Here is a 26,676-nt window from a genome sequence, read left to right as displayed (position 1 = left end):
TTCTGCAAGTTTGTGTTTTCCAGATTTGGAATATGTTTACTTTGCTATTTTTCTTGAATTATTGAGAGGTCATAAGCCTTTAATCGATTGATTGGAAGTTTGAGAGGGAAATTAAAGGAGGAAATTGATTGATTTTCTCTGTTTGTTAAAATTCCAGGATTAATTGTTGCTTAAGTTTAATTTGGAGTTTAAGTGAGATGTCATTGAACTTTGATTTAAACAAGAGCATAAAACTTGAATGATAATTCAAGGATTTTAGTTTGGAAATTTTCTTAAGGAATCTCAATCAAAGGAATTGAATCTTTTATCCGGACAAGGACCATTACATCCTAAGGGAAGAACTTGTAGTTAATTGCATCGCCATTATAAATTCTTGGTAGTTGTCAATTTGCTCTGTTGTCATTTATTTTTTACTAGTTAATTAGACTTTTAATCTTCAGTTTACAAACCCCCTTTTTTTTTTTAAGTATTTTCGAGTGATCTTTTTCTTATTGAAATTCTTAATTTAAGTGATTAACTCATTGGCTCATCGGGAGACGACCTAGGTTGCGCTTTACTGCAAAATCTAGTTTTATATTATTTTGATGCTATTCGACAGTGGTGTCACTAAGATGTCGAAGTGCTCATTTGGTCGAACCAAGGTTGAATATTTGGGGCATGTCATATCAGTGCTGGGGGTAGAAATGGATCCCCTGAAGGTTGTGGCAGTGTTACAATGGCTCTTGCCATGAAATGTTGCTCAACTGTGAGGTTTCTTGGGTCTTTTCGGCTATTACTGTCAGTTTATAAGGCAGTATGCGAGTATAGCCAGTCCTCTGACACGGTTGTTGTAGAAAGATGGGTTTGCATAGACTAATGAATCGCAAGAGGCTTTTGATAAGCTTAAAGAAGCTTTGACCTAGGCACCCACCTTGGCACTACTAGATTTCAATAAAATGTTTGTGATAGAGACTAATGCATCAAGTTGCAAAATTGGGGCTGTGTTAAGTTAGAATGGACACCCAATAGCTTACTTTTCCAAACAAATTTCTCCTAGGATGCAAGCACAATCTGCATATGTCAGGGAATTATATGCTATCACTCAGGCTGTGGCTAAATTTGGTCATTATGTATTTAGGCAGCATTTTATAATTAGGACTGACCAGGAAAGTCAGAAACACTTACAAGGATAGGTCATACAGACTCCAGAGCAGGAGTCTTATTTGCCTAAGCTGATTGGGTACAATTTTATGATAGAATATAAACTAGGAAAAAACGAATAAAGCACCAGATGCTTTGTGTCGTGTCACATGCATAGCCTTGGTTCAAGTGTAGTCAGACTGGTTGACTGAGATCACTCAGGGGGTTCACTCCTCAGATTGAATTCAGGGATTTATTGCACAATGCATTAATGATCCTCTTTCCATGCCTGAGCACTTTGTTAAAAATGGTTTATTGTTCTGGAAAAATAGATTGGTCGTATCGCATGAACATGTTGATTTGGTTCAGAAACTGTTAGAGGACTTTTATGAGTCCGTAATAGGAGGTCACGCTGAAGCATTTTGAACTTTCCAAAGAATTTTGGCATTATATTATTGGCCCAATATGCGTAAAGATGTTGCTCAATTTGTCAAACGCTGTCTGGTTTGCCAACAAGCTAAGCCTTTGCAGACGCAACCTGCTGGTCTTCTCGCTCCTTTGCCCATTCTCGGTAATATATGGGAGGATATAGTCATGGATTTCATCACCTCGTTGCCCATCACTAAAGGTTTCACTATTATTTTCGTGGTGATTAATAGGTTGACTAAATTTGCTCATTTCATGCCTTTAAAGACAAACTTTACTAGCTAGCAAGTTGCAAGGGTTTTTATTCAGACTAGTGTTTAGTTACATGGGTTCCCTCGGTCTATTGTGTCTGATTGTGATAGGGTCTTTATCAGTTCTTTTTGGAAGAATTTAATTGAATTTTTTAAATAACAACAACTTAGGTGGATTAAATCATGTATGCGTATGGGTATGTGAATAATATACATATATATATATATGTTATTGTGAGATGTGTGTGTGTTATTAAAATTTTATACACGTGAATAATATACTATATACAATTTTTTTATCCTGTTCCGTCTGGTTATAATAATATCATAGTATTTATTTATATATAGGTTAAATTTATTTATATATATTTATTATTATTTAATATTATCATAATATTGTTGTAGTATATTAAATCTCAACAACTGGATATTAATCTAATGGTAGAGATAGTAAATAGAGAAAAGTAGAGGAAAACCTAAATGGAGATATTCTTCTTCGCATGGCGTCAGGCCATAAGATCATTGTTCATGGTTTACTATAGTTGAACTTTCAACCTAAAGATTAGTGTCTTGGTCTAATGAATTGTGCAACATCCAACTTTTATATACTAATATATAGGATCATTTTAACGTCTGTGAATAACTAACGCCAGGTTTCCGACCTGGGAAAAGACAGGGAATTTTTTTTTTCTTTCCTTCAACGTTGGAATTCGTCGATCAAGAAAATTTCAAACCTTTAGAATAATTGAAGAGTGATCCACAATTAACCCTGTTTTCAACTTAATCTATAATCACCTAGAATGATTTCACACTGTGCAATCTCATAATATTATATTAAAAAAATATAGCAACCATCTTTGTTGACAGCACGTACTTTCACCCAGCAGTGCTCTCCTTGTGAAGGATACAAAATAATATTTATATAAAGCAAGTAAAGTTACTTGCCCATATGACATATATAGTAGTACATATATTAACTTATCAAGATATTCTACTTTATACGTACAAAATATAGCAGGCATCTCTGCTCTTCAACCAACTCACCTTCTTCTTAACAACCTCCTTATTCTTTGAGCTACTAGTCTTCGTTGTTCATCATAAATGGGAGGGTGAGATTCTAAAGAATCCCTGTAGTAGTAATTTCCATCAAACAAATGTGCATATTACATAAAGCATGCAAAACAAGCCAAAATGGAATATAACCTTGCAAGCTAATGCATTTAAGCATTTATGCGCAATGACAGATAGACAAGCTGATTAAATAATGCGCAAATACTTGGTAGATACTGCCCCATGTCTATCAGCTACACGTGATCACGGCTAAATAATCCATGCAAGGAATTAAAGATTACATGTTCTCATGCTTTAAACAACAATATGGCACAAACAGACATGCAGCAATCATACACAAGTGTAAGGTAGGAAAGAACTACTACCTGGGCCGCTTCCCTCCAAATCAAACCTTACCATTCTCCTTTCTTTCTGCTTCTTGGTGGGCTTGAGCAGATATAAAAACCTATCATATTCGTAAGGGTAGATCAATATTTGATCCAACTGTAATTCATAAATTAAATAATTCTCTTTAAATCTCAAATCTTCTTTAATCTCTACCCTTACATAATAGTTGGTCATCTTGGATAATTTTTCTTATTCAAACTATTCTCTTTGGAACACTTCCTTCCTTATCTCAACCCATAGTGTTACTTTACTTTTCCTTATTCCACCAAATAATTTAATCTAACACTCCAAAATAAATCTACAAACCTTTCTAGTTATTATTAGCAATTCATATACCTTTAAGATCCTTATTTAACTTCAATAATTCGAAAATTCCAACTTTCCCAATTATCAACCTCACGGACAACAGCAACCAAACAGCACATGCATATATTAATCTAGTTTCCTTCTTTCCTCCCGCCATGTGTGTGTATCACTTTTCACTTCCGATCTGATTTTAGCTTCCAAACTCACTCCTCACGGCATCTTCACACATACATATATACATATATAATAAATTTGTTAAGACAAATCTGCGACTATATATATATGTATATATATTATATCTCATTTATTCTATTGGATTACTTCAACTTCTCAAGCACCAATATAAACTCCATTAGATTTCGGCCAAACACAGAACAACAATACTAGAGAACATTAGAACTCCAATCTCCAAGTGTAACCTCATCTATATGCGTGTATGCCTTCACCTTCCTCTAATGTCCCAAATTCAACCCCCTTAATATAATGGCAAGCTCTCTGTTTTGATAGTCATAAAATAGAGACAGAGAACTTATACACATCACCCCAAAATTTGGAAAATATTTCCAGATTTTAAAAGCATTTTCTACCATCTTTACAAGCTCTTAAGAAAATTAACCACTTTAATTTCCTCCAAACTCCAACTAACTGAAACACTCTCCCAAGTATACATATATATTAAGCTCTTAGCTTCGCCTTTCTCCCGTATTAATTAATATTTAATGCTGCAACTTTTTCTTCTTAAATCACTGAACCAATCGGACACTTACACACACACCCACACACACATTCTTGCATTTACTACTAAACCCCACTGCGCACAACCTATTTCCAATGTACCTCACGGCCTTCATTCCAGGACAATCATTTCAAGCCTAGCATCATAATAATAATACTCCATCAAGCAGAAACGATACCTATGAACCGGGTTACTAACATATATATATATATATATATATATATATAACCCAAAATCAACTCCATTCTTTTGATTCATTGGACTCCCGATTCGGTCAACACAAATAAAATATAATATCACATGCACTTCCAGAAATCCAACTCTTGAAGTTCAAACTGAGAAATTTCCAAGCCTTATATTAGATTGCTTGTCCCCTGTTTGGGAAATTATGAACAAGAGCAGAAAACTCACATGCAAAGTAATATATATATATGAATTCCGGATTCCTCTCTCTCATAGCACCATGTAACCCGATACACATGAACCAAACTCACACCCCCTGTTTCACATTCTCACAGTAGAGAGGGAAAAAGAAACATGCAAGCCCAAAAAAACACCATTACACCATCCATTGTCATCCTTAAACACGACATCATAGCTTAGCTTCTCCCTTCCCACACTTTCTCTCACTATAACCAAGATTCTCTCTCTGGAATCACACCCAAAGAACAGCACCCAATAAAGAAAATGAAACCACGAAGGGATTCATGAGGCTCACCTCGGTCAAAAACCAAAATTGCATGCAAGTTTCAGGCGTCCGATCGGTACTTTCTTCTTCTCTGCTTCTCCACCGTTCTCTCTTCTCTCTCTCTATTTTTTCCTCTGGTTTTCGATGCAGAAATGAAATGAAAGAGGTGGATAAGTGATCCGATGGTTAAAAGGGCGAGGCACACGTGTGAGCTGCGGGAGATTCCTGGACCAGTTTGCCCCTCTATCATATTTATTCCTCAAATTTTATCCTACTCCTATTTTTCTGAAATATAAAATATATCCAGAAATTAAACCAAAATATCTTATATGGATTTTTCTTATCCATTAGCTTCTTTGACCCATAAAATAATGTCTATAAAAATGTTGGGTCAAAAATCAACTCATAACTATTTTCCTTGAATTTTCCAAGAAAATAGCCCTTAATTCCAGAAATTAATCCTTAACTCCTTTTAAGGATTTAATGCCGCAACTATCTTCTTTGCTATCTCAAATGATTATCCTAAAATTTTCAGATTAAATATAAATCTCCAAGTATTTTTCCATAATTTTCAGGAAAAATAAATCATTTTTCTCTTAGAATTATCTATTAAAATTATTTAAGCCATTTTTGGGAAATAACTTTCCAAAATATCTGTAAACCCTGAAAGTCAATATTTCATAATTTTTTTCAATTTTATTTGGCCATTAAATAATTTTAATGAATTTTCTCTTTTCTGCTCATCCTGAGTCAGAAAATTTGGGGTGTTACAAATTGATTTGTTTTATGCATAAAAATAAGAAATGGACTCTTTATGCCAGTTTAGAATACTTGTAATTTCTTCCACTCCGTGAAATATAGAGACAATGAAACTTTGAAAAGTAGATTTGATAATGCATAACAAAGGTGGGAATGAAAATATGAAAAGCCCCTGCAATCCTACTTTTGATGTTTTAAGAAAAAGTGCATACAAATAAAGTGACTGCATCCACATCTGCATGTTATATTAGGTCTCTGTCTCCATTCCTTCCTCTCTTATTATTCCTTTAAGTGCCACAATTTCAAAGTATATCAAAAAGGCATCTCCCCTTTGTCTCATGACTTTTGAGTTCTGACTACTGAGGGAACCATGCATGTCTTAATTATTTATATAATCACTTTTGATAAGAAACAAGAGGCTTGAAAGAAGAGAAGTATTTAACATGGTTGAATTTTCAACTTGGACTTGTTGCCTTCATCTAACCAATGGAATAGTTGCGTATGTGAACATTATAATTAGAAACCGACCTTTGCTAAAAAGTAGAAATGCTGACTTGATTTTGGTATTGGTGTTTTTTAAATATTGCATCTCTCTATAAATTTTTTATTACGTAATTGGTAACTATAATAAAATAAAAATCAATATTATTTAGTTACTACATCATTATTATGAACATTAGTCAATATCGTCAATATCAATATCAATACCTCTGCCCCAAAAAAAAAAAAAATACAATACCAATTAAATTTATAATAAGTTATTATTTTTGTGTCTTCCAGTGAACGGAGACTCATTCACAATCAGATCACCTATAAATTAAAATCTACAAATCATACAATTCACAGTACAATGACTATAATTGAACCTGGCGGCTTGTGGGGGAAAAAAATCCTTGCAGAGCACAGTTAGAAAACATGCCTTGTATCAGAATAACTGAGCTCTGATCTCATAATCATTGAAATTCATAGAACATATCTGACACAAGTCTGAATGAAAATCAGATACTGAAGTAAATAACACAGCAGAAGATATAATTTCAGAGAGAAGTAGAAGAAAGACGTCACAGAGGGAGGAGAAGAGACATGGCAAAATGTGGCATCTAATTCACTGGCAGCATCATGCATTTTGGATTCCGCTCCTCGGACATGACAAAATATTATGCAACAGCCAGTTGAGCTTCTTCCTCTTTCTGATATACCAAAATGCGAAGCGCAATGTGGACAACACAGCAACAACCCCAAGCATCCCAAACCAAAACAAAAGTGATCCGGAAATCACTCTAGTGGGTGAGTCGAGAAGCGAAAAATTTGGATTCACCATGGAGAGGGCTTGAAGGTACGTGAGTGTTAAGAATGTGAGAGTAATACACGTGCCAACAGATAACGCCCATATCACTGGTTTATGCCTCAAAGGAACTCCACTTACGAGTAAGAGGGTGACACACAGAGATCCAATGAAACATGTGGTATTGTACCTTTGGTAAAGATGAAAAGCAGAACTAGATTTAACGGCTAAAAGTGCTTTTCCAGGGCATGCTAGTACGTAATTGTTTTCATCTGATAAGCAACCGAAGGGATCCTCACCTGAAGCCACAGCTTGTTGAACAAAACCACCAGGAGGGTTAATCAAAGCTTGAAAGGTTATAGTTGCGATCATTGTAGCCACTAGGCTCAAATTCCCTCTCATCTTTTCTAGCCGTTTAGTGTCCTTATCACTTAATATGTGTACCACAAGCCCAAGAATCTTTCTCCAACCCTTGTGCTGATGAGTAGTTTTGATGCCAGGAGTTGAGGTTGTGGGCTCAGTTCCGTTCAACATGCCTCGTATTTCGAGGGTCTTGAAGTCATCTGGAACAAGCTCCACAATATCATGGACTGTTAAACCAAGCTTGTTCTTCAACCCTGCTGCTGCTTTTTGCCTTACTTCAGGTATTGAAAGGAGGTACCTTACGGTCTGATTGATAAAATAGTGAACATGTCAGAATATTGTGCGTGGCGGATCTAAATATGATTGAGTAGTAAATTGTGATTCTCAAACACCACCAACACCGATCAAGAACCAACCAGTTTGCAGTTTTAATTCTTTTACAAATTACTAAAGAGTAAAGAGTACCTCAACTTGCTTCAGCATGACAGCTGAATGGAGAATGGTATTCTCAGCGCGATCAGTACCATTGAAGTTGAGAAGGTTGCCGGTAGTGTGAAGCTCCAGTTCTACTAAGGCTTTCAAGGTTTCGAGGCGATTGTGCTTAATGCATAAATGGAACATCGTCTCCCCCTTGTCACGAACATCCAGAGATTGTGGCTTCAGTCTGATCAACTCTCTCACAACCTCTACTCGCCCTCTCATCACCGCATAGTACAAAGGAATTCTTCCTTTGTCATCAGGGTACAAGCATGGATCACTATCAGTTTCTACCAGTTTCCTCACAATTTCAATGTGACCCTCTGCAGAAGCCAAGTGGAGGGCTGTCCTATTGGAGTAGTCCAACTCAGTGGCTAGTTTGCGATTGAGAGTGAGAAGTTGCTCTGTGAATTCACGGTGGCCAAGAGAAGACGATATGTGTAAAGGAGTTTCAGCGAAGTCAGAAAGTGAAATTTTGTGGAAGATTTGCGAGTTTTCTCGTACCAATGATTTTAACATTGATACGTCCCCTTTCTTTGATGCCTCATAAAGAATGCTTATTTGGTCGCTTTCTTGTTGGGACATTTTGATGATCCAGAAAAGGGAAGTCTTGAGAAGCCTCTGTTAATGAAGAATTTAAACTTCAAATGGCTTTCTTGCTTCTTTCAAAAAGTATAGGCTGCATATATAATTGATGTGAAATGCAAGTTCTGAGAAATTTCCGAGTTGTTTTAGACTGATATTTATGTAAGGAATTCTCACTATCTTCAACATCGCCATCTCTTCCAAGTCATTTCAAGGTTTGTTCAAGGTAACTTCGATGTTATTTCAGATTCAGTTAAATCTTAAGAAGTTTCTTTGAGGAGGACCAAGTTGAGCATTTATAAATTTAAAGCTGACTGATCTGTATTCCAAATTGATGAGCTGAACATAAACGACACATGAAATCGTCAAAACCTTGGGCCTAGTTCGAGTGATTATGAAACAACCCTTCAGTATTGCACACCAAAACGGGTCCCAACAAAGATTTGGTCGAAGAAAGTTGAAAGATTCGGTCGTAGAAAAAGTTGGGATGAAATTAATAATTCTTATGTCTCATTGTATTTCCATGACTTTTTTTGTGTGTAGAATATGTTAAAAGTAATATAAAGAGAATCAAAAAAGGAGTATTTTGTAGTACAAATGATTAAATGAGATAACTTGATAAAACCAAATCGCATTATATATAGACACACATAACTAGCTACTTTTTTTTTTAACCAAATAAAACTAACTAATATTTAATTCTTCCATGAGAACAATTGGGGTTTCATATTTTGGTCAGTGATCTCAAAAATTAGTTTTCCATTCCTTTATAAAGAATATCCCTACGTACCCACGTGTTGGAAAGCGACGTCCATGGCGGCCTGCGGCCACATCGGAGAAGCAGCCCCTGGAAAGGATAAAGTGGGGCGGAACTGTCATAATATCAATCACCCGTTTTCCCCTCCCACCCACTCATCACACACAAATACGGAACAAGTTTCTTTGTCGTCTTCTGTGTTTCTTGCGTGAAAGGAACATGGTTTTTGGATATAACTAATGTTCAATGCAAGTTCACATCATCTTCCACGTAGTTTCAAAAAAGTGTTGATCAATGATCATAGAGTGATCTTTTGTCAAAAGTCTAAATAGATAGCAGCGTCCTAGCTCGTTAGTATTACATCATTTACATGACTCAGACGATGGCCACACCTCAATCATATTCAAAATAAATGATATGACTTGAGACATTGACTCTTACTATGATCAGCATATGTATATTTGGAGGGATGTGCATCTTTTTTTTCTTCTTCTTTTGTCTCTTTCTATTTTCCTAATCTCTCCCGTCCTTTTGATTCCTCTTTCTACCTACTTTTTTATTTTTTAACGCAATCACATGGTTCAAAAGGCTGCTAGTAAACCCGGCATGACTGGATCCCACAACACTACTCAACAATAATATTAAGTCAGTCTTTAATATTAAAACTAGTTATAACTTAAATTTGGTTCTTAATATAATATTTTAATTAATTAATTAATTTTTTTCATAATATTGTTATTGATTGTAAGAGGTTTCTATCAAGAGATAATTCTAATAATCTAATGCACATGAAACCACCATTTAATTAAGAAATCATTTTCATTATATAATTTGAGGATTAATTAAGGAAAAATTGGTGACAAATCCCTTATTAGAAAATTAATTGACAAATGGTTCTTAGAAATGATGGGTTATACAAAAAAAGATAAGATGCACATAAAAAAAGTTAGATTGCATATAGGAAAGATGATTTGTATGAAACATTATTTAGATACAAGAAACTAATCTGCACGCAAAAATGATAACTTGCATATAACGAAAGATGGCACTACAAGACTTTCAGCAACAAAGTCTGATAACCATGTCGCCGCTAAAAGTATTCAGCAACGACCTAATGTTGCCACTGAAAAGGACTTTAGCCTGCTACATTTTCAACGGTGACACATATTCAAAGCTCCAAACAATGCAGTCTCTCCCTTCTCTCGCCGGAAACCAGCCCCTGATCTCCCTCCTCTTCAGCTACTCTGTCGAGCTTCCTCTGAGAAGGAAAGCTAGGAAGAACAGCAGCGTGCTCGCCGTCGGTCTCGATCCACTGGCTCAGTCCGGTGAACTCGTCCCCTGGTCCAGAGAAGAAGAGAATGAACAGTCGCCTCATTGTGCAGCTAGATCTCTTCCTCTCTTTCGCTAGCTCGCCTGCGTCTCTGGTTCCCCAAAGAAGAAAGACGAGGAACAGTAAAAAAGCCGCCTCTCTAATCGAACCTGGTTCTTTTGCTCTTAACCCTCCATGACCCTCCGCTCTTCCCGTTTGCTAAAGCGCTGTCGTTCTCTCTAATGCCTCTGCAGTGAACTTACGGCTTCAGTTTCCCAAATCTGAACTCCTCAAAACGGTGCGCATCCGGCCAAGGCAGAAGAAGAAAACATAATAAAAATAAAAGGAAAAAAAATCAAGAAAATAGACTAAAATAAAATAAAATAAATAAACTGAAATAAGAGAAGAGAAGATAAGCTAACACAATCTTAACTCCTAAAATTACTTTTAACTACTTTTATTTCTTTTAAAACTAAGACATTTACAATGAAATAATCCCCCAATTAATGCTCCAAATTAATTTCTTTAATTAACTCTTAGATATCACTCAAAATTCTAATAGTAACGCTCCAAAAATCACTCAAAATACCATGTAAAAATGCTCAAAATGGAGAGTTATCATTATATATATATATTTTTTGCCGTTATCATTATATATATATATATATGTAGACTGTGCATCGATAATAAACTTCATTATTCATGATGTAATAGTTCTGATGCTGCATTCCAGTCAATCACCAAGTTCCACTTGCAAAACCGACATCGGAAGAAAAATAAAACTTGTGGAAATGTCAGAGTTTAACACCCCTACTCAAGCAAAACACAATCACAGAACAGTAAACAAATTAATTTATTACCATGTGTGAGGCGAATAATAGAGAACTAGCGAAAAGAAGTAACAAGACAAACTTGAAGTAACAATAATCTAAAAACAATTCTTATGTTTGGCCCAAGACTTTGACAGCATATTCTGAAGAGATCCATAATTCAGAAGCCTGGCGGTTGTCATATGCTGTCGTTGCCGATGCTAGGATGAATCTGAAGCTTGAATTTTTTTCAACTACTTTTTCTTGCCTAGCCAAATAATAAGCACCATGTTATAAGCCGAACAGCCACACCTAGGAAGCCAATCCAAATCCTACGTGATACTCTCACCATTTCCAAGCAGAGTCAAAAAGTTCACCACCTGGGTTCATCAAATAGAGGCCATTAATGCAGGTGGGTACCAAGAATGAGAGAGTTATGCCCATAGCATCCACATCACAGCCTTATGCTTGAGGGGAACTCCACTTACGAGTATGAGGAGGACAGTGAGAGATGAAATGAAAGCTAAGTTATTGTATTTTGTGTAGGGAGGATGAAAATAAGGTGCGTATCTAATAGCTGATACTGCATCTCCAGGGCATGCCGAGCTATCATCTTTATTTAGAGTCAAAGAATCCAAATGCTCATATTGGAGCTGCGTTTCCTTAGCGGGGCCGGTTTAAGATGTAACCATATCTTATCTGACTTTTTGGACACGTCAGGGAATGTTGAAGATCAAAGTAAAAGGCCAATGTTGTTTCGTAGAGAGTAATATATTTTTGAAATGGCAAGTCAAGCGGCTAGAAAGGTCGGCATCATATTTGATTGGGTTGGTCATGATACAATTAAGATAAAAATAGATTTTTCTTTTTCATAAATTGATTGATTAAGGCTGGTTCTTTACTATGCAAGCTAGCTTATGCTAGAGTTCAAGAGAATATATATACATTATATAAAAGAACGGGAGATATATGGTATCATAGACAGAAACTCAATTATGTAACAATATAATAGATCTCTCAACAAGTTCAACGGTAATAGATGCAAATGTATAGAAATAACTTATTTGAACTTTTCCTATGAATCCTCTATTTGTACGTAAGTTTTGATTCTAACAAGTACTCCTCTGGTTCTTAATATAAGATCCAATTGTTGAGTTGGTTTTGGTCATAAATATAAGACTCATTTCTCATATTTATTAATTTTCTTTAAATTACCCCTATAAATCCTCCTTCAACTATAATCAAATAGAAAAGGAAGATGAAGTATTAAGAAAGATGATTATGGTATTTTAGGAAAAACGTGTCACATTTCTTATAATTAACTAACTTACCTAACTTCTTTAATCTAATCAAATTAGTTAAATGGGTATTATATTAAGGACCGGAGGAGTAATATATCATTGATTCTGTACCATATTGGCTGTTTCATTAATTCTGTAGCTAATCCGTTGGTGGAGTAACGAAACTAGCTTGTGCACAGGTCATTATATTGATTTAACTAGATATGACCAAGTGGGGTTAAAAGCTTTTAATTAATTTTTATTACTCTTTAGTTTTACATTTTTCTTTATTAAAATTTATAATCCCTTTTTTTAATTTTTTAAATTGAACTCATAAAAATTTTTCCTCCTCTCTCTTTCTTTCCATTTCCTTCATACCAAACATAAGGCTAGTATCATATGAGTAGTACGTTTAACATTTTAAAGGACAAAAGAGTGTATTTGGGATGATAAGAAAACGAGGGGATGTGCAAAGTCATAAATAGCTTTGAGTCCACATTGGCGGCTAATAATAATATATTCAAATTAAGGGGGTCATTGAGATGCCTCTAGACTATTCCTGAATTGAGGTAATAGTATGCCTTAAGCTTTTTGACGTTATGTTTGGAAGCACATGAATGGAATTAGCAAGTTGTTTCCCCACCCCCCAGCCCCCACCAGTTATTCAAGCGGGTGGCTAGAAATTTAGAGACTAAGTCTTGTTTGTAAAGAAGGTGGGGTTATCGACCGAACATTGGAAACGGTAAAGGAAATATCGCAACTACTCCGCCGTCATGTTATGGTTACTCCGAAACTAACGCTGGAAATCAACTCAATCATAGTGAAATTGGTATTTAAACAATAGCCACAGGGTTAAAAATGTTCTTCAAAGCACAAACATATACACACATATATATGAGAAACACAAGACCCCAATATTTAGAAATAAGAAGAAAGAGTCTCGAAGAAAGAAGAAGCAGTAAGGAGTAGTTACGGATAAGAAGTTGCAGAAGAGATGAAGTTCAGCAGTTACACGACAGCGACGATGGCCAGAGAAGAAGAGTGACTTGGTAAAATAAAATCCATCCGCGCCTTCTCATGGTAACCCCTTTACTTAGATAATGTAACGATCCTAACGGAGTTGGCCCTAGTTGGTGATCTAAAAGAGAGCCCAAACCAAGAATCAAGGAGACGGGAATGGCTGGAAGCTGAGAGAATAGGATTGCCAAGAGAGTATTATTGGACTGAAGACTTTGGGCTTAGGGTAGGCAAAAGTGAAGATACAAATAGACACAAAGAAGACCAGAAGGAGGGCGGAATGATTTTGCAATCTCTCCTCTTTTTGTGGCTCCCTCCCTCCCTTTGGAATTCTTCTTCTCTTCTTCTGGCATTTCCCTTTCTGCATATTTTTTTATTTCTAAAGTATGATAGTATCCATATTGTGATGAGAACAGTATTACATTTGCTTGACATTTGTTCTGTCATTATATATACATATATTTCTGAATTTTGATTGTTATTGATAACCTATGCTTGTCAAACCCTTGGGCATATTTTTCAGCCCATTTACTTCATCGACAACCCATATTCTCATTTGGCCCATTTTTGATAAGATATGGTGGCACATCACTAATTATTTTAAAATTTATTAACGGGGTTAATCTAGTAGAAGGGGTTAATCCCTCACAACAAGACAAGTCAATATTCGAATCTTCATTGAGAAAGTTGCCAACATTTTGTACTGATAGTATCTCAAACAGGATTGCTATCAGTAGAAGAATACATCTCTTTAGCAGTATATATATATATTAAAGTTTCTTTTTAAAGGAAAGTGAGCCATGCATATAAATCTTAAATTTCATTGAATTAATCTATTTTTTTAAGGAAAAAAGGTTATAAAAATGGTTTACGATAACAACGAAATAAAGATCGAGATGTAATTTCATGGGGGGAAGAAGGCGTCTCATACACATAAGCAAGTGAGATGACCTTCCGGTCTGCACTGAGTCTTGGGAAAGAAGTTCAAGGCCAAGAAAATAGGCGTTCAGAAGGCAGGTGAGAGCTATGCCCATACCTATGGATAGGAGCCACAACACAAATCTATGTTTGAGAGGAACTCTGCTTACAAGCAAGAGGGCAACACACAGAGATGCCACAAAAGAGATGGTTTTATAGGTTATGAATTTGCCAAAGTAATATGGCTCACGATAAGCAAACATGGCTTGCCCGGGACAAGGTCTGTAAGAGCGATCAAACCCAAAATTATCTCGGTACGGCAAGCAGCCGAGGGGTCCGTCATTGATAGAAGTGTTGTAACTGGTAGTGAGGTTGAAATCGGGATCGCTAGGTCTTATATTTTGTTGGATGACGCTTCCCGGAGGGTTAAGTGCAGCTTGAAAGGTTATGGTTGAGATGACAGTAGCCACCAGACTTAGATTCCCCCTCATGTCTTCTACTCAATCGCCATTATACTGGAACCATTGGTCTATTTGGTTGAAAACAATTTTCCACGACCACTTCTTCATCCAACATCTCTCTTCCTTGTTGTCACCGCCAATCTTCTCTCTCCCTCCACGTCTGATTCCACACTCCATCAATATGACTTGTATTTCAAGGCTCTTGGAGTCCTTGGGAAACCCATAAGCGATATCTAGGGCCGTACAACCCATGTCGTTCTTCAAGTTCAGTGATTCTGATCTTATTTTTGGAATTGAAATGAGGTAACTCACAGTCTGAACATAACAACCAACAAGAAAATTTAATTTGTTATGCTTGTGACTTATACCTAACAGAACCAGAAAAAGATCGAAAATGGTTATATATGTAATGTGATCTCAAACTCAAGCTGGTTATACAAGTAAAAAGTACCTTGACTTGCTTCAGCATGACAGCCAAATGGAGAATGGTGTTCTTGCCATCCGAGTCTCGCTCAATGAGAAGCTTATTGGTGTCGTGAATATCCAAAGCCATCAAATCTTTAAGGATCTCCAAGTGGTTGTACATCACACACAAGTGGAAAATATTTTCCCCGTTGTCATCATGTAACCTCACGGACTTTGGCTTTGCTCTACTCAGCTCCAACACAACTTCTCTTCTGCCTCTTATAACTGCATAGTGCAAGGGAATTCTGCCTTCCTGATCACGAACAAAGCACGCCTCTTCGCCGTATTTCAACAACTGCTTCACAATGTTCATGTGGCCTTCTGCAGAAGCTAAGTGGAGAGGTGTGTCTTGTAAAGAGTTTCTCTCAAGGGCAAGTTCTGGTTTGTGAGAGAGGAGGGTTTTTGTGAACTCAAGGTGACCATGTGAAGCTGATATGTGCAGGGGAGTTTCTATGAAGACAGCTTGTGAGCTAATCTTCTGCAAGATTCCAGGGTCTTCCTGTAGCAGTGAGTTCAAGGTTGAAACACATCCTTTATATGAAGCTTCATAGAGAACTCTCATCCTATCTTCTTCATGATGAAGCAGTCTCTATGTTCATCAGCTCCGTCTCTTGCAGAGAAGAATGACTCGTCTGCTTCATCATTATGTGATTGGTTTACTTACTGCGTGATGCAAGTTTAGGGTAACTTTGTGTTCCAATTTATAATGCCGTCTCGTGTCGCTTAACGGAATGTTCTTCCAATTTTTTTCACTGTATATGGTGTCAATAACTTCTGCGTTGTTTCTGATAAAAATCTATTAAAACGGTTATTATTGAGGATTGATGGTGATTATTATTGTTATTCTTTTTCACTGCAAACAATTTCTTTTGGAAGTCCTTTTTTGTGTGCATGAATTTGATCAAGTCAACATTTCTTTTCTTTTCGTGATAAAAATCAAGTCTTCATCCTTCTGTGGTCGTTCAAATAATACAAATGAGACAAATGTAATTATTAACCATATAAAATTTCTTGGTTACTATAGACACAGTATATGAAAATATTCACTTGTATATTTCTGGGTGTTGCTGTACACTGTATATATAAGCAGAATGAAGATCGAGGGAGATTACAGAGGACAGCAGGAGAGATTACAGAGATATTCTAGGAATAATTGAAAAATAAATCTGATTCCCTATAATCTACCTAATATCTCGGGAGTTGGTATTTATATATATAAACTACACTCCCCCTCAAGTGGGATCATAGATGCTAATCATGTCCAACTTGCTAATGAATTTTTCGAACAAGTCTTCAGGAAGCCATTTTGTGAGAATGTCTGCAATTTGCTGTTTTGAGGTCACATAGGACAAACATACAATCCCATCCTCTACTTTTTCTCTAATACAATGTCTATCAACCTCGACATGTTTGGTTCTGCTGTGTTGTACTGGATTTAAAGCCATATTCAGAGCTGCCTTGTTATCACATAATAGCTTCATTGGTTTGTTGATTTGAACTTGAGCCTCCTCTGCTACTCTTTCCAACCAGAGACCTTCCATAATACCTTGAGCTAGGGCCCTCAATTCTGATTCTGCACTGCTTTTAGATACAACGTTTTGTTTTTTACTTTGCCACGTCACTAGATTTCCCCACACAAAGGTACAATAGCCAGATGTGGATCTGCTATCCTCGGAGCACCTGCCCAGTCTGCATCTGTGTAAATTTCCACCATTCTAGATTCACATTTTTAAAGAAAAGTCCTCTTCCTGGTGTTCCTTTCAAATACTTCAAAATTCTGTAGGCTGCATCCATGTGTTTCTTTCTAGGTGAGTGCATATGTTGACTTGCTACCCTTACTGCAAAGGCAATGTCAGGTCGGGTGTGTGATAAGTAGATTAACTTTCCTACTAACATTTGGTATCTGCCAATGTCCATGGGTTCCTCATCTTTTTGTTGTTTTTTTTCTTTCTCAGCCTCTTCTTTGGTAGTTGCCTTTTTCTTACCTTGGTTGGTGCTTTCCCTCTTAACACTCATTGGTGTTTTAATTGGCTTGCAACCAAGCATACCAGTTTCTTTTAATAAATCAAGAATATACTTTTGTTGAGAGACATAGATTCCCTTCTTTGAATGTGCAACTTCCATTCCAAGGAAATACCTTAGTTTTCCTAGATCTTTGACCTCAAACTCTCGATTCAAAGCTGTCTTTATTCTGTTTATCTTGGTTACATCATCACCTGTAAGAATAATGTCATCTACGTAGACAATAAGAATTGCCTTTAGTGCTCCATTCTTCTTAACGAACATTGTATGGTCAGACAGACTTTGCCTTTAGCCTTCAACCTTTAGAACTTTGGAGAATCTATCGAACCATGCCCTGGGGGACTGTTTTAGGCCATACAAGGATTTCTTCAACTTACAAACTTGATTCTGTCTCCCTCTATCAAAACCTGGGGGCAGTGTCATATAGACTTCCTCTTTTAATTTTCCATTAAGGAATGCGTTTTTGATGTCTAATTGTTGTAAAGGCCAATCCAAGTTGGCTGCAATTGATAACAGAACCCTTATTGTATTTAACTTTGCCATGAGCGAATGTCTCATTATAATCTAGCCCATAGGTCTGAGTGAAACCCTTGGCTACCAATCGTGCCTTGAACTTGTGGAGTGTTCCATCGGCATTATATTTCGGGGTAAAGACCCACTTGCATCCAACTTTTTTCTTCCCTTTTGGTAGATTAACCACTTCCCAAGTCTCATTTTTCTCTAATGCTGCTATTTCTTCCATCACTGCCTTCTTCCACTCAGGATGCTCAAGAGCCTCATGTACATTTTTAGGTATTCTGATTTCATCAAGATTAGTGGTAAAAGCATGATAATCATGAGATAGAGTGGCATACGATACATACTTTTGGATAGGATGCATGGTACAAGAGCAAGTCTTCTTTCTTAGGGCAATGGGCAGGTCCTCCTCATTCACTTCTATCGCCGTTTCAGAATCTTTCATTTGGTCAGATTCTGGCAGAGCTCTAGGCATTATGATCTCTATAGTTTCTTTATCTCGCCGTGTGTATACCTTGTTATATTTATTGCTGGTGTTATCTCCCCCTGCCTTTGGCACTTGCACAATATTGGGAGGAATAGGTGTAGAATTACTAGGTGAAATGGATAGAATAGGCTGAGTTGGAGGTATAGGCTCAGGTACACTTTCTACATGCTGAAATTCACTCCAATTCTCCCCCTGAATTGAAGAAGTGGGAAAGTACGGCTCATGCTCAGAAAAAGAGACATCACGACTAACAAGAGAGGTTTTGGAAGTGGGATCATAGCACTTATATCCTTTCTGACTAGATGAGTACCCCAAAAAAATACATCTAACGGCACGTGGATCAAGTTTAGATTGAGGGTGAGGAAGATGAACAAAGGCAGAACAACCAAAGACGCGAAGCGGAAGGTGGTGATCAAGATGAGTGACTGGGTGAGTTTCACAAAGTTTGTCTAAAGGAGAGACAAAAGAGAGAACACGGCTTGGCATTTAATTGATTAAATGAGTGGCTGTAAGAATAGCATCCCCCAGGAAAATTTAGGCACATTACATGTGAATAGGAGCGCACAGGCGACCTCAAAAAGATGTCGATTTTTGCATTCGGCAACACCATTTTGTTGTGGGGTATGAGGGCAAGAGCTATTGTGGACAATGCCATTGGTTTTCATAAAAGAGTCAAGCTGTTGATTAAAAAACTCAGTACCATTATTTGTGTATAAAACCTGAATTGTAGTGTTAAATTGATTTTAGACAAGGTGAAAGAATTCCATAAAAACAGGGGGAACAATGGATTTTTCTAAGTAAACCCAAGTCATTCGTGTGTGATCATTAATGAAGATGACAAACCATTTTGAGTGGGTATGGTTGGAAACACGAGATGGACCCCAAACATCACTGTGAATTATAGAAAACAGACGAGTTGGTTTGTATTGCGATGGTGGGAAAGGTACATGATGGTGTTTGGCAAGTGTACAAGAATCACAATGAAGAATGGAATTTTTATTAAAGGATAAATGAGGAAACAAACGTTGCAAATGAGAGAAACTGGGATGACCCATTCTTTTATGCCATAATAAAATATCATTATTGTCAGAAGTAGAGACAAGACCATAGATTTGCGAACACAAGGTAGTCACGGTAGAGACATCGAGACAATAGAGACCATCATGCTCCCTAGCTATGCCAATCATCTTCCCCGATGAGAGATCCTAAAAATACAGTAAGTGGGAAAAAGTAAGCACCCCACAATTTGCATGTTTAGTAATTTTGCTGATAGAAAGAAGGTTACAGGCCAAATGAGGGACATGTAAGACAGAATTGAGATGCAGTGAATTTGAAAGAGTAACCGAGCCTTTACCGGCAATAGGAGAAGCTGAACCATTAGCAGTGGTGATCGTGTCATTACCAGCATAGGGAAAATAGGTAAGAAACATATGAAGTGTGAAGAGCAAATGGAGGAGTACCTGTGTGAGCTATAGAGGCAGACGCAGCAGGGGGAGGTTGCTACGCTGGGAGGCCTTTAAGAGCAGTAAGTAACTGTTGCAGTTGCTCATTTGACAAGGGTGGAAGAGAATCAGAGGATTAGGAGGGTTCTGGTGATACCTGATAACCCCGAGGTTTACCCTTTCGAGATTTCCAATTAGCTGGTTTGCCATGAATGTCCCAGCAACAGTCATGAGTGTGGCCTGGCTTCTTACAAGACTTTGTGGAGGAAGATGAGGACCCCCCTCTACTGATAAGGGCAGAGGAGTCAGAAATGGTTGAAGAGGCGGGGTACAGCATAACGTCACGACGCGAGGCTTCATGACATACTTTAGAGAAAGCCTCACGAGTGTTAGGCAGCGACGAACGACTTAGAATCCGGCTTCGAATGTCATCAAACTCAGGGTTTAAACCAGTGAGGAGCTGAAAAACACGTTCCTTTTCAACATTGTTTTTGCGTCATGCAGCATCAGTGGAAGATGACCACTCCTCCTTGGTGATCATATCCAATTCCTGCCACAGTCCAACGAGCTCCAACCAGTAGTCAGTAATGGTGCGAGTACCTTGCTTGATATTCCAGATTCTGGTTTTTAGATCATAAAGACGGGCAAGGTCCTCACCATCAGAATAGGATTCTCGAACAGCATCCCACATGTCTTTAGCAGTAGGTAAATACATAAAACTCCGTTTAAGGGAAGGCGACATAGCGTTAATCAACCAGGAGCACACAAGAGAATTGTCCGTGAGCCATTGCTGCATCTCTGAAGACTTTGGGTCACTAGGTGCAGTCAATTCTCCAGTGATTAGACCGAGCTTGCCACGACCACCGATGGCTAATCACATAGCTTGAGCCCACTCCCTGTAATTGCTGCCGATGAGTTTTTCCAACACAAGAGCAATAAAGGAGCTATCGACATTGATGGTCGACACAGAGGTGGCATTGGTCGAACCAGAAACTTGCACAGGGGATCCACCAGGAGGGTCTATCATGGTCGGACGCTACCTGGGGCTCGACCCAACCGATATGTCCTCCGATGTGGAGGACGAAGAAGAGGAATTCACTGGACTCGTTGAGGGATGACTGTCCGCTGGCTCTGGTACCATATAGACATGGTATATATGAAAATATTCACTTGTATATTTCTGGGTGTTGCTGTACAATGTATATATAAGCAGAATGGAGATCGAGAGAGATTACAGAGATATTCTAGGAATAATTCAAAAATAAATCTGATTCCCTATAATCTACCTAATATCTCGGGAGTTGATATTTATATATATATAAACTACAGTTACATATTTCACTATATATACAGTATATTTTTATAAGAGAAATAAAGGAGTGAAGGTTCCTGCACATTGTTCTTATTCCTCAACGGTGCGATCATCAGCTATGGGATCAAGTGGCCATTTATTTCTTTTCCTATTTATAAGAAAAATTAAGCTGGTAGGTCTTTACTATAATTTTCTCCAATTGTAACTTAAATTCTTATAGTTTATTTTTTAAAAAATGATGATGTGTCTTTATAACTTGATTTAGGGAAAATATATTTCAGGTCCTTATAGTTTGATCAAATTTTGAATTAGATTCTTATAGTTTTATTTCTTTTTATTGAATCCTTGTAGTTAATTTTGTTAAATTTACAAAATCCTTCCGCCATTGATGTTGCAAACATTGTTAACAAACAATGGCAAAGAATGATCTGACAATGCACTGTCACTCCCCTCCCCTGAAACATCCTACCTTTAACCTCTCAGGGTACACGTTTGGAAGTGTTATGGTTCAAGCAATTCACAAAATAAGCCCGTAGATTGAACTTTGTGATTGGTTCTCGGGTTACTGTTCACTGGTTAAATTTCAGATTTTCAGTCCAACTTTGAGCAATTATAACTCTTAGCACACACATCTGTTTTAAGTGATCTATCACTTGTTCTAAAGCTCAGGGTGTGTACTTTAATCATGCCAAATTTTATGAGCAGAGTCAGTCATTTGTCATACTTCTACTCCATCACTAATTTGTTGCTCAATTAGGGATAGCTTATCTCCTAACTTGCACTAACAGTTCATGATTAGGACTTTCTATACATAATACCATTCCATTCATATACTAACTATTTCCATACATTATCATAGCTAATTACACAAGCCAACATCATCATTTATAATCACATACCATCAATGGCACCTTTACAACACAAATTGGTATATACAGTGTATAACGTAATGTAAAACCTAATCATTTATAATCACATACCATCAATGGCACCTCATCCAGTCCTTAATATAAAACCTATTTAACAAATTTGATTAGATTAAGGAAGTTAGATAAGTTAATTAATTATAAAAAAAGTGACACATTTTTCCTAAAACACCATAATCATCTTTCTTAATACCTCATCTCTCTCTTCTACTTGATTATGGTTGAGGGAGTATCTATAGAGGTAATTTAGAGAAAATTGATAAATATGATAAATGGGTCTTATATTTAGGACCAAAACCAACTCAAGAATTAAGTCATATATTAAGGACCGGAGGAGTACAATTTTTTCAGTAACAATTAAATATGATTTTTAATCTCTCTTTATTTATCTCTTGCTTTTCCCCTCTGCTTGTTTTCCTTAATTACTGAAGTCTGGCTGTTACCATGTGAGTAAACATTCATATATCACCACTCTTTCATAAAGAGGACATATTGCTAAAAGACAAGTTCTTATAAGTTTTGTCTTTTTTAAATTAATTATTTTATCCTCTAACATTTCCTATCCTACAGTCCTGCTCTCTCTTTTTCTTTCTGATAGATAACAAATAGAAATATAAAGTTCAGATCATTTTTGGCTCTTTTTACTCTCGCATGCGGAAGAGAATGATACAAATTCACTCCGAAAGAAGGAATTGTAAGCCAATGTATAATCAAGTTATAAATCCTTAAGTGAGACCAACTATTTGCTTCTTAAGTTTAATATTACCTCTGATCTTTAATATAAGAGCTAATTTGACATTCAATTTAGTTTTAAATATAAGAATCTATCTACTCTATCTCTCATATTTATCTTTTTTTTCTTCTAAAGTAGTCATTGTAGAAGTTGCATATATTAAAGATTCTATTACATGGTGATTTTTGCTAATACACATGATTAGTAAGAATATATTCTAGAAAAAATAACAACTATTTATTATTTGTCTTAATTTATTCAAATTAGTCAACTAACTTTTATATTAAGGACCAGAAACAGTATCCTACTAAACTATCATATCACTAGTACATAAAATAACACAAAAGCTGTACTTTAACACTTTGATTTTACCGTGTATGGCAACTTTCTACTCTCAATTTCATCTATCATTTCCTATACTCTTGAAAAATATTTAAGAACATGAAATAGACAGCTCGAGGACGCAGTAGCAACGATTTTATAACAAATTCAAAGCTATAAGAACATGGTATCCCGTACACAAGGATCATGCATTTTCGATTCCGCTCCTTGGATCACAAGATATTGTCTGACGGCTGTTGAACTTCTTCTTCCCCTTTTCCATTAGCCAAAAAGCAAAGCGTAACGTGGACAACAAAGCAATAACCCCAAGAATCCCAAACCAAATCACAAGTGCTCCAGAAATCATTCTATTAGGGAAGACAAGAAGCCAAAAATCTGGATTCACCATGAAGAGGCCTTGAAGATATGTGAGCGTTAGGAATGTTAGAGTCGTGCACATGCCAAGAGACAACACCCATACCGCAGGTTTATGCTTCAAAGGAACTCCACTTACGAGTAAGAGGGTGACCCAGAGAGATCCAATAAAACATGCGGTGTTGTACCTTTGGTAGCGATGAAAAGCAGAAGTGGACGTAACAGCTGAAACTGCATCTCCAGGGCATATTGTTACCCTTGCACCATCATCAGATAAGCATCCGAAGGGTCCCCCATCTGAAGCTATATCTTGTTGAACAAAACCACCAGGAGGGTTAATTAAAGATTGAAAGGTTATAGTTGAGATCATTATAGCCACTAAACTCAAATTTCCTCTCGTATCTTCTAGCCAAGTTGTGTCGTTATGACTCAAAATATATGCCACAAGCTCTAGAATCTTTCTCCAACCCTTGTTCTGAGTAGTTTTGTTGGCCGGAGTTGAGGTTGCCGGCTCAGTTCCGTTCAACATGCCTCGTATCTCAAGGGTCCTGAAGTCATGTGGAACCATCTCCAGCATATCATTAACTGTTAAACCAAACTTGTTCTTTAACCCTGCTGCTGCTTTTTGCCTCATTTCAGGTATTGAAAGGAGGTACCTTATGGTCTAATTCATTAAATAGTGAACGTGTCAGAATATTCCGCGAGGCCGAGCTAAATATGCGTATGATTGAGTATATTGTGATTATCAAAGCCCACCAGCATCATGGTCCAACCAATTTGCAGTTTGATTTCATTAACAAATTACTACAACTAGTCACTACGTAATCAAAGGCTAAATTAAATATTTAATACAATATAATGTTGCTTTACTGATAATTAATTACATTATAAATAAAAAGAATTGTGGCTGAAAATACATTACCAGTCATCTCTAACTATATTTTTCTAAAAACAAAGAAATAAGAGTAAAATATTTGAAACGACATATGAATTTCCCTTAGAATTAAATTTTATGTCACACAAGCCTCCTTTACATAATTAAAAATCCATTTTTATCCATCCAAACTGTTGGTTGACCATTAAATTTGACTCTTAAACTTTTGTTTTAACCAAAATACCCCTTTTTATTATAGGAATTATTCAAACATTTAAAAGTTAATTTTTATAAAAGTTGTTCTGATGCATATAATTTCAAACTCCCTAATATTTTATCAAACTTATTACTTCTAATGCATATAATTTTGAACTTCCTAGTATTTTGTCAAATTTATTAATTTTGATTATATTATAAAATTTGAAAATTTTGATTTTTCATGACATTTATTTAAAATTATTTTCTAGGTTTCTTTTTTAAATGGCTAAAATATAGTTAAAATGATATAATTTTAAGAGATTATATTTTATAATTAAGTCGTCACTCATGATGTTTTCCTGTAATAACAATAAGAATTTTAGTTTGTCAACTCAATTAGAAAAATCCTAGAGCAAATACCACAGAAAAGGGTCAAAAACTTCATGATGAATTCTTCTCTGAAATTAATAGCACATGTAATTGTTAAAAAAAATAAAGAAAAAAGATGGCCCCAAAAAAAAAAAGAAGAAAAAAAAGTAATATTATCATTAATGAAGAAATGGGTAGGAGGAAAAAGAAGCAAAGAGTACCTCAACTTGCTTCAACATGATAGCTGAATGGAGAATGGTATTCTCGGCGGGATCAATACTATTGAAGTTGAGAAGCTCGCCGGTAATGTGAAGCTCTAGTTCTACTAAGGCTTTCAAGGTTTCAAGATGATTGTGCTTAACACATAAGTGAAAAACAGTCTCCTCCTTGTTACGAACATTCAAGGACTCTGGCTTCGCTCTGATCAAGTCTCTCACAACCTCTACTCGCCCCCTCATCACTGCATAATACAGAGGAATTCTTCCTTTTTCATCAACATACAAGCATGGATCACTATCAGTTTCTACCAGTTTCCTCACAATTTCAATGTGACCCTCTGCAGAAGCCAAGTGGAGGGCTGTCCTATTGGAGTAGTCCAACTCAGTCGCTAGTTTGCTATTGAGAGTGACAAGTTCCTCTGTGAATTCACGATGGCCAAGAGAAGATGATATGTGTAAAGGAGTTTCGGCGAAGTCAGAAAGTGAAATTTTGTGCAAGATTTGTGAGTTTTCTCGTACCAATGATTTTAAAATCGATACATCTCCCTTCTTAGATGCCTCAAAAAGAATGCTCACTTGGTCGATTTCTTGTTGAGACATTAGAAAAGGGAACTCAAAAGCCGTTGATGAAGCTGAGCTCTATGACTCCCCGTCGCGTTCACTCACTTTTCTTGACTAACTGGGGAAGAATTTACCTTCCAAAAGGCTTTCTTGCTTCTGTCAAAAAGTATAGGCTGCATATATATATATATATATATATATATATATATATGTAATCGATGTGTAGTGGAAGTTCTGAGAAATTTCCAAGCTGTTTCAGACTCAGATGCAAAGAATTCTCATGCCTTCATTTTCTACATCTCCGTCTCTTCCAAGATGTTTCGGACTGTTAGTAAGAAACTTCCAAGTTATTTCAGAGTTAGTTCAAGATAACTTCGATATTATTTCAGATTCAGTTAAATCTGGCGGAGTTTCTTCAGGAGGAGGACCAACGTCAACGCGTTGGCACAGTTGAACAGCCATAAATACATAGTTGACTCATCTGCATTCCAAATTTATGGGCTGCGAGTAAACTACCCATGAAAGAAGCTAACGTTTTTAAAACAAGTCATTTCCTTAAACAAGAGGGTGCACGCTTGTTAGGACTCTTGGGGCGCGTCTTCACATTTTCTAATTTATTTATTTAATTTTTTATTTAAAACAAGTAATTAATGACGTATGCACAGGTGTGATTGGCGATAATTTTGTACTACTTCAGGTGATTATGAAACAACCTCCAATCCCAAAAACTGCAAACATATTGGAAGGTGATGTCAAAACTCTCCAAACAATATTAGAATTAAACCTTTGGAATGGCTTTTCCCCTCACATAAACGGACTTCCTCAACGCAGAAACTTAATTTAAGCCCAAAAT

The 26,676-nt window shown here is 36.6% G+C and overlaps 4 protein-coding genes across 4 annotated transcripts; all 4 read right to left on the bottom strand.

Moving 5' to 3' along the window:
* Positions 1–6,666: 6,666 nt before the first annotated feature.
* On the bottom strand, positions 6,667–8,611 carry LOC114711823 (ankyrin repeat-containing protein At5g02620-like). The gene is made up of 2 exons (XM_028896251.1): positions 7,857–8,611; positions 6,667–7,697 (listed from the first exon to the last, which is right to left on the bottom strand). The coding sequence occupies exons 1-2, from the start codon at positions 8,451–8,453 to the stop codon at positions 6,861–6,863; spliced, it is 1,434 nt and encodes a 477-aa protein (XP_028752084.1). The 5' UTR covers positions 8,454–8,611; the 3' UTR covers positions 6,667–6,860.
* A 2,702-nt stretch (positions 8,612–11,313) lies between these two features.
* LOC114711807 (ankyrin repeat-containing protein BDA1-like) lies at positions 11,314–16,031 on the bottom strand. Its single transcript, XM_028896236.1, has 4 exons — positions 15,456–16,031; positions 15,139–15,319; positions 14,577–15,039; positions 11,314–11,329 (listed from the first exon to the last, which is right to left on the bottom strand). Exons 1-4 carry the CDS (start codon positions 16,029–16,031, stop codon positions 11,314–11,316), a joined length of 1,236 nt encoding a protein of 411 aa, XP_028752069.1.
* A 7,402-nt stretch (positions 16,032–23,433) lies between these two features.
* On the bottom strand, positions 23,434–24,237 carry LOC114711806 (uncharacterized). The gene has a single exon (XM_028896235.1). It carries the CDS (start codon positions 24,235–24,237, stop codon positions 23,434–23,436), a length of 804 nt encoding a protein of 267 aa, XP_028752068.1.
* An 845-nt stretch (positions 24,238–25,082) lies between these two features.
* On the bottom strand, positions 25,083–25,862 carry LOC114711805 (ankyrin repeat-containing protein BDA1-like). Its single transcript, XM_028896234.1, has 2 exons — positions 25,266–25,862; positions 25,083–25,133 (listed from the first exon to the last, which is right to left on the bottom strand). Exons 1-2 carry the CDS (start codon positions 25,860–25,862, stop codon positions 25,083–25,085), a joined length of 648 nt encoding a protein of 215 aa, XP_028752067.1.
* Positions 25,863–26,676: the final 814 nt, after the last annotated feature.

This window comes from Neltuma alba, unplaced genomic scaffold (assembly GCF_004799145.2).
Source record: "Neltuma alba isolate B1F8T4 unplaced genomic scaffold, ASM479914v2 tig00011320_pilon, whole genome shotgun sequence".
NCBI classification, from domain to species: domain Eukaryota; kingdom Viridiplantae; phylum Streptophyta; class Magnoliopsida; order Fabales; family Fabaceae; genus Neltuma; species Neltuma alba.
This window is presented reverse-complemented; position numbering and strand designations above follow the sequence as displayed.

Excerpts from the sequence above, each read along its gene's own strand:
- LOC114711823 (XM_028896251.1), bottom strand. The coding sequence starts at position 8,453 with ATGTCCCAACAAGAAAGCGACCAAATAAGCATTCTTTATGAGGCATCA. Across the intron at positions 7,698-7,856 it reads TCATGCTGAAGCAAGTTGAG|ACCGTAAGGTACCTCCTTTC; the intron begins GTACTCTTTACT and ends TTTATCAATCAG.
- LOC114711807 (XM_028896236.1), bottom strand. The coding sequence starts at position 16,031 with ATGAGAGTTCTCTATGAAGCTTCATATAAAGGATGTGTTTCAACCTTG. Across the intron at positions 15,320-15,455 it reads TCATGCTGAAGCAAGTCAAG|ACTGTGAGTTACCTCATTTC; the intron begins GTACTTTTTACT and ends TGTTATGTTCAG. Across the intron at positions 15,040-15,138 it reads AGGGAGAGAGAAGATTGGCG|AAGACATGAGGGGGAATCTA; the intron begins GTGACAACAAGG and ends GCGATTGAGTAG.
- LOC114711806 (XM_028896235.1), bottom strand. The coding sequence starts at position 24,237 with ATGAGGCAAAAAGCAGCAGCAGGGTTAAAGAACAAGTTTGGTTTAACA.
- LOC114711805 (XM_028896234.1), bottom strand. The coding sequence starts at position 25,862 with ATGTCTCAACAAGAAATCGACCAAGTGAGCATTCTTTTTGAGGCATCT. Across the intron at positions 25,134-25,265 it reads TCATGTTGAAGCAAGTTGAG|AGAAGAATTCATCATGAAGT; the intron begins GTACTCTTTGCT and ends TATTAATTTCAG.